The 14,902-nt window shown below is 45.2% G+C and overlaps 1 protein-coding gene across 1 annotated transcript in view; it reads right to left on the reverse strand.

Annotated features, from left to right (window-relative positions):
* Nucleotides 1-14,902, reverse strand: part of UBR3 (ubiquitin protein ligase E3 component n-recognin 3) — a 686,242-nt gene that overhangs the window by 22,455 nt on the left and 648,885 nt on the right. Inside the window, 1 exon segment of the mRNA XM_030210854.1 lies at nt 5,348-5,527. Within this exon segment, the coding sequence (XP_030066714.1) occupies nt 5,348-5,527 (180 nt within the window).

The raw sequence follows: 14,902 nt of genomic DNA on the forward strand, positions 1-14,902 counted from the left end.
CAATCCTCAAGAAAACAGGTGAACCAATCAAGAACAGTACCAGAAATACCAATAGAGTCGTAGCAAGAGCAGGAAATGATTGATGAGATGGAATGCAGTGCTTACGTCTAGGGATACCTAAATGATGGAATGGGAACGATCAAGTGCCGGGTGGATATCATTAAGAAGGGAAACAATAAGAATTTCAGTAGAGTGACCATTACGGAAATCAGTTTGGAAAGGGTGGAGGAAGTGAGCAGATACAACATGTTGGGAGAGTTGGTCAAGGACGATCTTCTCGGTCAATTTTGAAAGGAAGGGGAGATTAGAAATTGGTCCAATATGAAACAGCTCAGGCATTCTGTTGCCAATCCACAAGCTGTTGCAATTGCTTGAATGTGATACTTTGCTCATCTCATCTCAGGTGTGGACTCCCTTCCCTGGCCACATGAGGAATCATGGTACTCCCTTGCCAGATCACACAGGCTCCCGATGTCAACAGCCCAAGATAATTTGTACCACCTTGCTCCTGAGTAATGCCAGAGACTTGTTTCTATCCAGTTTATTTACACCTGGTTTCTATCTAGTTTATTTATACCTCAAATTTCTTAAATTGCCTAACAATTAAGTGTTCCAGGCAACTTACATAAAATTAAAATACAGTATAATCACATAACAAAACATATGATTAAGAATTTGATTTGCATCACTACCCACGGGCCACATGACGCTAGTAGTGAGCTCCCCAACCAGACTCACTCAAATACATCCCAATCACAATCTATAATGGAAATTCCAGTTCTACTTTTCTTTCCACTTTCTCTGGTGTCAGCCAACACAAATTGGATTCCTGGCTAGATTCACCAAACTATGAAAAATTCCTGGAACTGAGGAAATAGTCGGGTGGGGAGGAGGAGCACCTCATAGGATACTTACGGACTCACACTCACTTGCTGGACCAGATCCAGGGCCACTGCCATGTATCCCATGACCTGTAGATATCCCCAAATTGAGAGATCATCTCAATAGCTGATCCCAAACTCTGCTTTCCTTCTCAGTGCCTCAAAAGGTGTGTCCCCTATTCACAGGATGATTCCTTTAGGCTGAAGGTATACTCCTTTGATAATAACTCCTAGACACACTTAATATACTTTTTGTCGGAGATGAATGAGCAGGCCCCTGAGGCCCATCTTCTGGTAACTTCAGACTTGCCCAGATCCTTACTAAAGAACTCTTCCCTTCTAAAGGGCAGCCTATGTGGCCATATCTTGGATATCAAAACAGCATACCAAAATTTCAGCCACAAGAGATAATGGATCAACTCTACCACAGCCATGTTTTTTTGGCAAAGCTTGGGTGAATACACATGAGGTATACATCACCAGGACACAACTGCTTCCAGATAAGCTGCTTCCCTACATTCAAGCCAGATTTCGCAGGCAACCCCTCTGGGAATTGCTGGAACCAATGTAGCCAAGCCCTGGTCATGTAGCTTCTGAAAACAAAACACTGAGTAATGGCTTAAAGAAGACTCCATATTCCTTTTCTGTATATCCCTGAGCACTGTGCACTTTCTACTGGAATAGTGGGTTTATATATGACTACAAATACTAGTTTACCCACTTACAGCATCTTCAGTTTCTCCTTCACCTTCCCTCAGAGAATGTAGAAGCATGAAGCATCCAAACTAAAGTCCAGAGTCTGGCATGTTTGCTCTGCAGAGATTATATCTTTGATCATCTGATAATGGGAAAAGGCTTTCATAGACCTCCTATTGCCCAGTAGCTGCAGGTCTTCAAGGTTATACTCTGTTTTGTTGTGCTGAAATGTCTCCAAAATGTCCATGACTTGGATAATCAGGGAAGGTAGCCTTTGTCTGAAGAGACAAAATTGTGTGGTATGCTCTCCTCCGTAGCCTGCGAGTCCTAGTCTATGACTCACCCAGGGTGCTTCATGCATGGACTAATAACCATGGGGTAGAGGCGAAGACTCACAGAGAAAGAAGCAAGTACCATGTAAAACAGCCAGAAAAGGGGAGCAGAGAAGGAACAAGACAAGGAGGATCTGAGCTGACTGAAACCCCCCATCTCCTCCTTTTCCTGGATCCCTGCTTCATAAAGGAAGTCTGGGGATCTCAAGCTTGATGGGGCTCAACATGGAAGAGCTCCAGAGCTGCTTCCCCTGAGTTGCCAAACAGTCCCAAAATAGTCTCCATTGCTGCTGAAGCCATCTCTGCCCCCACAAAAGGGCCACCATTAAGAAGATAGGCTGCTGGTGAGTCCAACAGAGATGGACTACTGCTATCTTCTGTGTAAACTCTCTGCGTATCTTAAGTTAACATATTAGTCTGCTATGATCAGATATGGCAAAGTACCTGGAATGGCCACAGTCAGTTGCCACAAACAGTCCTAGACTAATGCTGATTGTGACAGTGGACTCCCTGTGGAACTGACATGCAGGTTTCGCCATATGGCCTTTTTTTTCTCTTCTCTTCCTTGTCTTCTTAAATTTCCTCTTTTTGGGGCCCATGCAGAAAACATCCCTTGGCATTAACATAGTTTTTGTGCAGAATAATAATGCAGGGTTTCAGTGTGGGTGTTAACTCATGCGGAGACCCTTACCACAGACTGCTGCAGTCATTAGGTATCCCACAGACATGAAAGAAAAAAAAAAAGGTTCTCCTGCGTGTTGTGCAAGGGAAACTCTGCACAAGGTCGAAGGCAATGAAGAAGGGTTAGTCAAGAGCAGTTGGTGTCTAGCAGCACCCCCTCTCTCACGCCAACCCAACCACCCTGCCCCAAGTCTAGCAACCTCCCTCCTCTCTCTTCTCAACCTGACGTGACCCTGCCCCCCCTGTCCCCCAACAGTAAAAAAAAACCTCTCATGTGGTCTAGTGGCCCACCCCATCCCCCTGATCTGTCCCCTCCCCTCCAATCAATGTCCTGGTGGTCTAATGAACCCCCTCCCCATCTGTAATTTAAAAAAAGCCTCGGTGCCTAGTGGCACCTCCCCCAAACCCCCAGATCTGTACCTCTATTACTACTCATTTCTGCCTCTGGCCGGCGCAACCATTCTGCCTCACAAAGCACATCCTGGGATGGAGATTGTATGTGTGTGTGTGCGTCCTCAAGCTGCGCAGGGTCCCGCTGACACACACACTTGACTGGCACAGCCCTGAGCCATGTGTGTGTACTTCTTCTCTGGCTGCAGACACCTTGATTGCTTTGCTTCCACCCACCTGGGTCTGCTCTTCCTCTGCCTGCCTTCCCTTGCTTCTCTCCTATTGGTCTTCCGGTTCCTCCTTCCCCTGCTCTTGTCCTATGGCTGTGCCCCTTCTCCCTGCTGATGTCAGATGCCAGCACTTTATCAGCTGAGCTCTCCCTAGACTCCTTGCTTCGGCTTCTACTTTGGTAGGTGTTACTTACTCAGTAGTGTGCTTCTCCTCTACTTTGTTCTTCGTTGCTGACTTAGCCTGTACCTGGATTACTCTCGTGTCTGCTGCCTGCCTACTGACTGCCTGTACCTGGATTACTCTCGTGTTTGCTGCCTGCCTACTGACTCTGCCTGAACCTGGATTACTCTCTTGACCTGCTGCTTGCCTACTGACTCTGCCTGTACCTGGATTACTCTCTTGCTTGCTGCCTGTCTGGTCATCACGTTCCATCACCCCACTTCCTGCTCCATCTCGTAAGCCCTGCAGGCCGCCCACACCTAGGGGCTCAACCTCTGGGAACGGCGGTCAGTGCAGGTGAAACCCGGGGTTGTTCGGCCGCCAAGCAGAACCTGGTCCGAGTACCGGGCTTGGCAGCGATCTACTTGGTACAAGAACTCACAGGTCTGACACTATTGTGTATTCATTAAGATAAGATATTATTTCTGGTACACAAGGCATTTAATAATGAAGGCCCTGATGTTGTAGCACAGTGTTTCTCAACTTTTCTTCTGCTACGACACACCTGACAATGTTCATGTATGTGACACAATGAACACTAAAATTCACAGCTGAACAAAGCACGCTTAAATATTTCATTAACTGTAAGTTTAGTATGAATTGCCTATCCCATATCAAAAAGCTGTATGTGACACATCAGTCCCAAATTTCTCCCTTGTCATACAACAAAACAAATATATATTGAAATTTTGGTGTCACCTCACTAACACAAAGAAAAAGGAGAAAACCGCCATAAAGTCACCAAAGGGTGCTAAAAGAACAGCGGAGGTGGTCCACGAAGGAAGGAAATAACCAAGGGTTCACAAACAAGTTCTTTATTGAAGAGTGACCCTACTTGGCTAAATTTTGACAGTAGCCTTCGTCTGGGGTCATCGCAATCTTCAATGTCAACTCAAATAAACACAAGTCCATGCAATGTTTTCCTGTCTAAAATCAGCGATCCTCTGTGCTACAGCTGTGTCTGACCATTATGCAAAAGCAACACAAAATCCCTCCACTGCCAGATATTGTGAAGCAATACAAAAACCTACAAATATGCTACTCAAAAACTATACAGTAAACAGAACCTATGGACAGCAGACCTGCAAAATTTTCAGCTTGGGCTGGTGGCAGCAGTTATTATTGGGGGTAGTGGGGAAGCAGAAATAGGGACCAATTATGGGGATTTCAAGAACCTGATCTCAAGATTGCTGGTCTTCCCAGCTTGCAGGAACTGATGATTGTAAAGGGAACACAGGCTTGTTGCTACACCAAATTGTTTGTGACACACCTCACACGCTGGTTGAGAACCACTGTTATAGCATCATCATTAAGAATATATAAATCATCTAAGGCTATAAGATCAATTAATCAATGTCTATTGGATATTCCACGTCATAAACAGGTTTAACTCTGAGACTTGGGAACACATTTTCTCTGTTGTGGGTCCAGTACTCTGGAATGCATTACCTCTGAATTTATGATTAATTACCAACACAGCAGAATTTAGGATAAAGCTTAAAATGTTATCTTCTCTCACCTATCCCAGTGTGTAGGGTGAAATATTTATTAGATGAATGCATATTGGCATTCTGTAAAAATACTGTATTAATTGTATTACCTGCATAAGTCTGTGATATTGTGTTTTTATTATGTATGTTTGATTCTAACCCACTTTGATCACTGGAGACAGTGGGCTATAAATGAATGCAGGCAATAATAAAATATAGTTCCTTATTTTTATTTTGCATTTACTTATGTTTTTCTAAATTAAGAGTATGGTCAAACCATTTAAAATGAAAACCTTTCCAGCAGTGAGATTCCCAATGTATTGTATATTTCCACCTTCTTAATTGTTTTTGACACAGTGCTACAAGTTAAGAATATAACAAAACTCTATTCTTGTACATCAGTGTGCTGGGAACTTCCATTACATACCTTTGCTTGATCTGAATGGTTTTCTGCAAATAAAGTCACTTCTGAACACCATTGTGACAAAATGTCAAAAGCTGGCACTGGCCAGTCAAGGCATGAGGCACTGGTGAGCTGGTTAGATGTCTGATATGGTGATACTGATAGCCCCAGACAACTGGTAAGAACCATAAACTCTTCTTCTTCCTATAAGCCATGCAAATAAAACCATATAGTCATTATTCATGATTATTAGCCCATTAAGATGCCGTAAGAAACCCCAAATCGCTCAACTCAACCTGCTGATTCAGGATTTCCGTCCGGGAATTAGCATATTTTCTTTAACATAACAGTCTGTTGGTACTCAAATTTATTATAGCTGCCCATTATTAATCATAAATAGCAGTATCATAAATTTAGTTCGGAAGATATACTAGCCTGACAAATATAGAATATGAATTACCAACTAAATCTCATTAGCATCCAATAATGGCCTGTGACAAAATCTAGGCAATACTAAGCAGGCTCACTTTACTAACAATACATGCTAATACGCATTATTTGCTGCAAGGTCTATTTTAATGCAATGGACTGCAGCAATCAATGTGTGTTAAAGGCATTAGCACGCACTTCTAGTAAATGACTTCTATAGTGATTAAGACCGCTACTTTAAAAGCATCTCCAAATATAAATATATCGTTTACATGCATCAATCACATACATGTGTAAATAGCAATTTTAGAAAGGTGCCATTTACACATGGAGATCAACAGCACATGGATTTCTAGTAGGCATGGTGAGGGTGTGGACTGAGTGAACCAAAAGTCTACATGTGTATTCCGTATTTCACAATAGAAATATATGTATACGGGAAAATATTTTTCAAATTCAGAAACTTGTTTAAAAATGCTCATTTAGGGCCAGCTTTACAAAGGGATTACAGTAATTCTCCTTAATCCTGTTTGCTTCTACTTCCAAACTGAAAAAAAAAGGTGACCTCAGTTCTTAATTCACAGTACTTATAGGTTTGTAAAATGGGCTAGCTAAATATTGGAAGCCGTGCCACTTATATGTGGAAGTTGCAAAATCAACACTTTCACGTGGAAACTGCCTAGTTTTTGCTATTCATTTTTGACTGGTGTATATTTGTAAAATGGTTGCTCTCACTGTGCATATCAGCAAATATATGTGCAATCCTGTATGACCTTATACATATTTTACAAAAGCGCACTTGGTGGAGTCTTTTGTAAAATACCACAGAACTGAGCATGCCCTGGACCTGGATGTCTCAGTTCTGATTTCAACGTCTTATGTAAAATGTGCCTTTTACTCTCATTACATAACTATACTAGGAAATGTGTTATGTTCAAAAAGCTATAGCTGGGTTATTCACTTATGGAAAGAAGAAATAAACAGAAAATGAAAGCAAACAAGAAAAAATAACTTAGGTTCCGAATCTTGAGACAGTTCTCATATAATTGAAAACATTGCTAAGTACGTAAGTATTGTCACACTGGGACAGACCAAAAGTCCATCAAGCCCAGCGTCCTGTTTCTAACAGTGGCCAATCCAGGTCACACACACCTGGCAAGATCCCAAAAAAGTTCAATACATTTTATGCTGCTTATCCCAGAAATAAGCAGTGGATTTTCCCCAAGTCATTTTAATAATGGTCTATGGGGGGGGATCACGTGATGCGATGAGAGAGTGAGACGCGTTTTTGCTTCCTCCGAGGCCCCGACATGCTCTAAATCTAAAATAACCCGCTTCAGCTAACTTCTCGATACCCCTCAGGCAGTATTAAGCAGCTGCTTGCTCATGGACAGATATTTGGAAACGCCAGCTAAAGGAATGGCGAGTAGAGGGGCGAAATGAGACAAGGACAAGCCGAGAGCGTTGGAGGTAGGAGTAGAGAAATCGCCACCGCGCGCAGAGCAGACGTTCTCGGCGGAGCAATTGGCACAGCTTACGGAGGCAGTCATGAAGGCCATGCAGCCTCAGATCGATAAGCTATCGGATCAACTTGAGACCTATGAGGCGCGGCTTACCGAGATTACAGAACGATCTGATGAACTGGAATGGCGGGTATCCGACCTTGAAGATTCTAACACCACGTTGAAGGAGGAGGTACAAAATCTTTCGACCACAGTTGAAACATTGTCCGCGAAGCTGGATGACCTGGAAAATAGGTCCAGACGGTCCAATTTGCGGATCGTCGGCCTAACAGAAACCATCGGAGATCAGATGCTGACCACAGCGCTGGAATGTTGGCTGTCCTCCGAGTTCGCATTGTCGGATTCAGCAGGGCCGCTCTGTTTGAAAAGAGCGCACCGCATGGGACGCACACAAGATGGCCGCCAAATGCCTCGGGTCGTGATCCTGAAAGTCCATAATTACCTGCATAAAGCAGAAATACTTCGTGGCTACCGTTTAAAGCGAGAGGAGACGAGTTATGAAGGGCATCTTATCTGAATATTTCAGGATTACTCAGCCCAACTGCAAGACAAGAGGAGGCAGTTTACGTCGGTTTGCAGACGGCTGGCTGAACTTAAGATCAAGTTTATGCTCCTCTACCCTGCCATATTGAAAATCCGGCAAGGTAACAACTGGAAGATCTGTGACTCCTTACAAGCAGCTAAGGATTATGTCTCAAAGCTGGAGAACGACCCAGGAAAGCAACCAATTAGCCCTGAAGGGGACTGAGGGCAAATAATGCACGGTTTGTTCTCCTGAAATTGAGGGTTGTAGTTTTTTTTTTCACCAGCTGAATGTTCTGGGTGTTAAACAGAATGTAATTGAAAGTGGGGGTGTGGGGGCCTTGTGCATTGTAGTGTTCCTATATGTTCCAGTTTGAGTGGTGGGAAGGGGAGAGGGGGAGGGTTGAAGAATTTGGCAGGCATGGGGGAAGGGAAGGGGGGTAAGTTTTGAATGTAGGAATGAAGATGAGAGGGATGAAGTTGAGCCTTTGGTATTTAGGGAACAGGTGGCAGCTAATTTAGTACTGCATGGGTGGTGTAGCATTACACACACACCTTGGGGTGGGGCTGGGCACCCTGGGGTGGCTTACATGACAAACAATGAGCAACCGAATGTAAAAACACCTGGTTCAGTTAGGGAGTAAAGGAATACGCATGGTCTCCTGGAACGTGTGTGGTATTACGTCCCCAATAAAGCGCACGAAAATACTGGCAGCTTTAAAACGTCATAAGGCACTAATAGCTTGCTTACAGGAAACTAGGCTATCTCTCGAAGAACACGAGAAGTTAAAAAGGCATTGGGTAGTCGCTTGCTTGTACGGCCAAATTAAGATTTAAAGATGGGGAAGGGAAATATCTGGGAGTCCAGCTTAACCTGCAAGGGAATGATGTATTGTTGCTGGCGGTTTATGCGCCACTGGTGAAATGCAGGAGTTTTTATTCCCACTTGCAGAATAAATGCCAGCAATATTCGCACTTGCCACTGATCATAGCTGGGGATATGAATCAAGTATATGATGAACAGGTGGATAGATCAAGTGGACGGTCTCAGGGTAGAGCAGAGGGAGAGACCATACTAGAGTCCTTTTGTAACCTTACTGGGCTCATAGATCCGTGGAGACTACTCCATCAGGATGAAAGAGATTACACGCACACGTCCCGAGTACACCGCACGCAGTCGCGATTAGACTACATCTTAACATCCCAAACTCTGTTCCCCCAGATATTAGATGCTCAGATAGGCCTGGAGGAAATGTCTGATCACGCGCTAATCTGGGTAGACCTGGCAGCGCAATCCTTTTTTCAACAATCAACAGGCTGCAGATTCCCCGCATACCTATATTCCTCCCCCAAATTTAGCAAATATCTTCAAGAGAGGTGGGATGAATACTTGACACACAATGAGCAGCATTTAGATGACCCAGGTCTTTTTTGGTCCGCGGCCAAGGCTGTGCTGCGGGGCGATATAATTGCGTACGTCTGCAAGCGTAATCGTCAGATTAATCAACAAATTGTCGCCCTAGAGCGTAAGCTTAGACAGTTGAAGAGAGCGTACACTAAACTTCCCACGTCTACCCGGTATGACTCCCTGATGACGATGCGAGCTGCTCTGAACAGTCTTTTACACGAACAAATGACCCGCTCCCTTCTTTATCAAAAATACAGGCTCCAGAAATTTGGAGATAAACCGGGCGGATATTTAGCTAAGGTGATGAAACATTCCAGGAAATCGCGATTTGTTCCTGCAGTACGAAACCCAGTCGGGCAGGGTCACTACTAACATAGAAGAGGTAGCGACAGTATTTAAAGACCATTTTGCAACTTTATACACAGAGACAGAGACTGGGGAGGTACCGGGGATTACATTGGTAGACTATTTAAATAACTCAGGTCTGCCTAAATTAACACCACATGTTGCAGAGGCCCTAAACGCCCCATTAACGGCGAAAGACGTTCTGCACAGTATTAAAGCGCTCCGACTCCACTCTGCACCTGGCCCCGACAGATATTCTGCAGAGTTTTATAAGATACTCAAAAAACAGGTGGTGGGGCCGTTAATAGACGTATACAACGCAACAGTCACATAAGGTCACCTGCCCCACCACGCGAACTCGGCACTGATCAGTCTGATCCCTAAACCGGGGAGGGACCCCTTACAGCCGAGTTCGTTTCGGCCAATCTCACTAATCAATGTGGACATTAAGATCTTATCCCGAATACTGGCAGATAGACTAGCCCCAGGGTTGCCTTCTATTGTGCACGAAGATCAAGTGAGGTTTGTCAGGGGGCGAAATTCTGTGCTTAATGTACGGAAATTGTTGGCAGCATTGATGCACGCTAGAGACACAGGCGCAGACAGTTTACTAGTCAGCTTAGATGCAGAACGAGCCTTTGTTGCGGTGCAGTGGCCGTTTATGTTTGAGGCACTGCGCTGGGTGGGAATACAGGGCTGGTACCTCGATGCTATTAAAACATTGTACACGTCACCAAGGGCAGCGGTTCTAGTCAATGGCATACGGACAGGGGAATTTGAGATACAAAGAGGAACCCGTCAGGGCTGCCCCCTTTCATCCCTGCTGTTTGTGATAGCACTGGAGCCACTGTTGTGTGTAATACGGAAAACTGAAGCTATAAGGGGCGCACAACTGTCGGCACATGTGGTTAAACTCTTGGCATATGCCGACGATCTTGTGCTAATTTTGGATGATCCACAAAATTCATTGAACAAACTACTTCAGGTGGTGGGAGAGTATGGGGTGCTCTCAGGATTCAGACTAAACCGAGCAAAGTCCTTGGCATTACCGATGAGAGAGGCAGTTCAAACCACATGGCGGGGACATTTCCCATTGAAATGGGTGGCTGGGCAGCTAAAATATTTGGGAGTTCTGATACCTACAGATCTTTCGCAGCTTTATGCGAACAATGTCCTACCGCTGCTCACAGAGACTAGGCATAAGCTACAATTGTGGGAGCAGTCCCCGCTTTCTCTGGCTGGACGCATTGCTCTGTTTAACATGATAGTGGCTCCTCAGTGGCTTTACACCTTTCAGATGCTGCCATTATACTTGAAACAGAGGGAGGAGAAATTACTACACAAAGCAATTCAGAGGTTTTTATGGCGGGGGCATAGGCCTAGATTACCCATTAGTGTCCTTCAAAAGCCAAAACTACACGGGGGAATGGGTTTGTTGAGTGTTAGATACCTTACCATCTCTAGCTCTATGAGGCACATACGTGATTGGCTGACAGGTTGCCAGGACTTTTCAGCAACCTCAATAGAGTCTTCTGCATTCCCCAAGATCCACCTCAGCTGGCTGTTACACTCCACTCAACATAGGACAGACGTCAAGATTTCTGACAACCCGTTTGTGTTTTCAGCTCGGGCAGCCTGGAAATGGCTCTGTAAACGACATGGATTCTCAGCAAGTTTTTCACCTTTTTTGTCACTATACCATAACCCAGACTTTCCGGTCAGTACGACCTCAGGAGTGTTTGCTCGTTGGCGTAGTAAAGGCATATGTTTTTTATATCAACTGGTAACAGAAGAAGGACAACTTCAGTCTTTCACGGACATACAAAGAGAATACTCATTACCAGCTTCGGATTGGTTTGCCTACATGCAGGTGAAACATTATGCAACATCGGTAGGCTGGATTAACCTAAGTGAGGATGTACAAGACATTCTCAGTACGGCCTTGACACTGGGATCTCAAAATGAAGTCCCCTTAAAGTATCATCATGGACACTTGTTAGACACGACAGAGGACATAGACTATAAAAAGCGAGCACGGGACTGGTCGGCAGATCTGGATGTAGAAATATCGGACAACGTGATACAAAGCTTTTTGTTATCTATTCTACACAGTTTTCCTTTCACCAGACATTGGGAATTACAATATAAATTTGTGTTTCGCCTGTATATATCGCCATACAGAGCCCAGACAGCGGGTTTTGGATCCACAGGACGCTGCCCAAGATGTGCTTCTGCACGAGCCACGCTGGGGCACATGTTTTGGTCCTGTTCTAGAGCACAGAGCCTCTGGAGACAGATACTTGAAGCGGTTTGGATACAATGGAAAAGAAAGACTGAGTTGCAGCCGCTGATGCTATTTGATGTGTATAAATATGCTAAACCGGCATTGCCGGGTTACTGGAGGTTTTTACAACAAGCAGTTCTGATGGGCAAGAAAGTGATCTTGAATACCTGGATGGATCGGACAGGCCCCACTTTCACCCAATGGAAAATCCTTATGATTGATGTGTCAAAGCTGGAGCGATGCGGAGTTCGTGCGTTGGACTCGGAGGAAGGGAGACGTTTTGTGAAAGATCCTTCCCTCCGCCCGAGGGTCTTCGGGATCTTGCCTCCACCCTGGCCACTCAGCCTCCCGGCCCACTGCAGTCCACAGGGCAGGGCTCAAAGAAAATAAACTCCAAAAAGGTAAAAGTCACCAAGCTCCGTTATTTGTTAGGGATTCACAGTCCAGTAACTTTCAAAAGGAATCCTGCAGCCCTTCAAAACAGTTGCTACTGTTTTTCTCTCAGGGCCCAGGTACAGCAGAAACACAAACACGTCCCCTTCCAGCTGCTGCACAAATCAGTTGGAGCCAAATTAACAGTCCCCACAGATAGGTTCCTCTGTAGTCCAACTTCACACCCCAAAAGAATCCCTGTATCTTGTCCACCCCCACGGGGTTTCTGCAAACAGTTCAAAACACACAGTTCTATGGGCCTCAGCCCACAAAAAGGAAAAAAGAACACTGTAGCTTACTTTCCCCTCCCCCACACAAAAGAAGGTTTGTTTTCCCAACAGTTCAAAAGCCACAGTGCTTAGTGCCTTAGCACTCAGTTCAGACTCACAGTCTCTTCAAGGAACACAGCCTGAACTCTTTTGGGAAAGAGGAAAAGATCCCCCCCTTTCTGGGTCACTCCATTACTTCACTGACCCTCCTCTCGCATGACCTTTCCCCTTTCCACTTTCAGCCCAGCTGTGACACCAAGAGTTCACCTGGTTTTTCAGTTTAGCTTTCAGGGCATGAGCTCAGGCAGAAAGGTCCATGGGTTCCTCAGAGCCTGCCTCCTGCTCCTTCTCTCCAGCAGCTTGCCAGTCCATGGACTCATTCTCCTTCACTCTGGGCGGCTGTTCCTCTCTTACTTGATTATGTTCCAGGTGCCCCTCCCTTGCCTTGTTAGAGCCTTCTCTCGGGGAATGCTGGGGCCAATAATCCCTATACCAGGGTTTTCCCCGGGGATGCTGGGAAATGTAGTCCTCCCACCTCCATTTTCTAGGGGGCACTACCTTTTCCCTTCTCTCTCTCTCTCTCTCTCCCTGAGGAATGATTAAAGGTAAGGCGCTGCTCTGTCTCCCTCGGCTCTTGAGCCTCCTTCCTTCTCCCCCCTCCACTTCCATCTGTTCAAAACCCTTATCCTCCCCTTCACAGTTTACAACAGACTTGGAGTCCCTTCTGGACCACTTTACACCCGTCAGCGAGAAGGCAATTGCTGGCCACTTAATTTTTGCATCCCTATTGACTCTATCAGTTAATTCGTTAAGTAGTTACCATGGAGGTGGGTGGGGTAGGGGAGGGGGGAGGTGGGTGGTGGGAGGGAAGGAGGGAGGGTAGGGATTAATTAAATCACATACTGTTTGATAGCGCACGATTAATAAGTAACTGTGTTGCATAGCTCTGTTGGTAGCTTGACTTGCTTTCAATAAAAATCATTGAAATAATAATGGTCTATGGACTTTTCCTTTAGGAAGCTGTCCAAACCTTTTTTAAATCCTGCTAAGCTAACTGCCTTCACCACATTCTCTGGCAACGAATTCCAGAGTTTAATTACACGTTAACCTCAATGATGGGAATAAAAAATAAAGGGGCCCTTTTACTAAGCCGCGATAGCAAAAACGAGACTACTGCCAGGCCAGCGCACCCTCCTGATGCTAATTTCCGATTTGGTGTGCACCCATAATGCCTGGATGAATTATTTATTTCCTCCTACACACCCTGGTAATTGGCACTTGGTGCACGCTGACTGGTCACTGCGCATGTAGCTCGTGAGCCTTTACCGCTAGATCAATGGGTGGCATTAAGGGATCAGGCTGGTTTTGGGTGCACGCTGGTTTCATTTTTACCTCAGGCCCTTTTCCCGTGCCATTAAAAAAAAAATATGCAGTAAAAACTGGTCCAGCACGCGCCCAATACACATGCCCACACTACCGCAGGCCACTTTTTACCACAGCTTAGTAAAAGGACCCCAAAGACATCTCTTTAAATGTAAACAGTAGTTCTGGAAAGAAATGTGCTAATTTATATACCCAGCACATTAAGTCTCAAACAACTGGTTGGGTTCCAATGATGGCTTGCAAAAGCCATGTAACTATAACAGAAAATGAAGCATAATTAAACAACGGGCCCTATTTACTAAGCTGAACTGTAGGCACACAAACTTTTTAGCATGCACTAAAAGTGAGCATGCACTAACGCTAAAGACATCCAAAGGAATATAATGGGTGTCTCTATCGTTAGTGTGCAGCTTAGTAAACAGGGCCCTAATTATAAAGGAAGCCTAAACAAAGGGGAAGGTGGATGGGCCCACTCCAGGGAGCCAGTTTTAACCAGGTATACTGGCTCCAGGACTAGAAGCCCTTTGGTTGGGAGGGGGTGGGGGGATGGGCAGGCTAGGGTCAGGAAAGCTGTTATCTTTTAAAATTATACAGCAAGGGGATTGGTTGGCTTGTACAGAATGTCGTGGGGGGAGGGAGGCTTGGGTTGGATGGGAAGCGCAAAAAGAAACCAGAACACTCACCTACGTGTTTGGCTTTTTGCAGCTGGCCCCATTTGTGCTCCCTCCCACCCTCCTCAGGGGTGACATGGGAGTTAGGTCCTTGGCAGTTGGGATCTGTACTCCTAGTTGTGGTAGGGAATTCTGTCACAGTTGGGTGAATACCCCAGGTGTCAAGCCCCACTGTTGTAGTTTACAGTTAGTAGCATGATGTGGACTATGACTGGGAGGGGGTTGTTTGATTTATCTTGGTGGGTATTGGACAGATTGGCAGTCACGGGACTGCCAAACTATTAATATAGTGGGTGGTCATTTTTTTCTGGTT

Source organism: Microcaecilia unicolor, chromosome 7 (genome assembly GCF_901765095.1).
Source record: "Microcaecilia unicolor chromosome 7, aMicUni1.1, whole genome shotgun sequence".
NCBI lineage: Eukaryota > Metazoa > Chordata > Amphibia > Gymnophiona > Siphonopidae > Microcaecilia > Microcaecilia unicolor.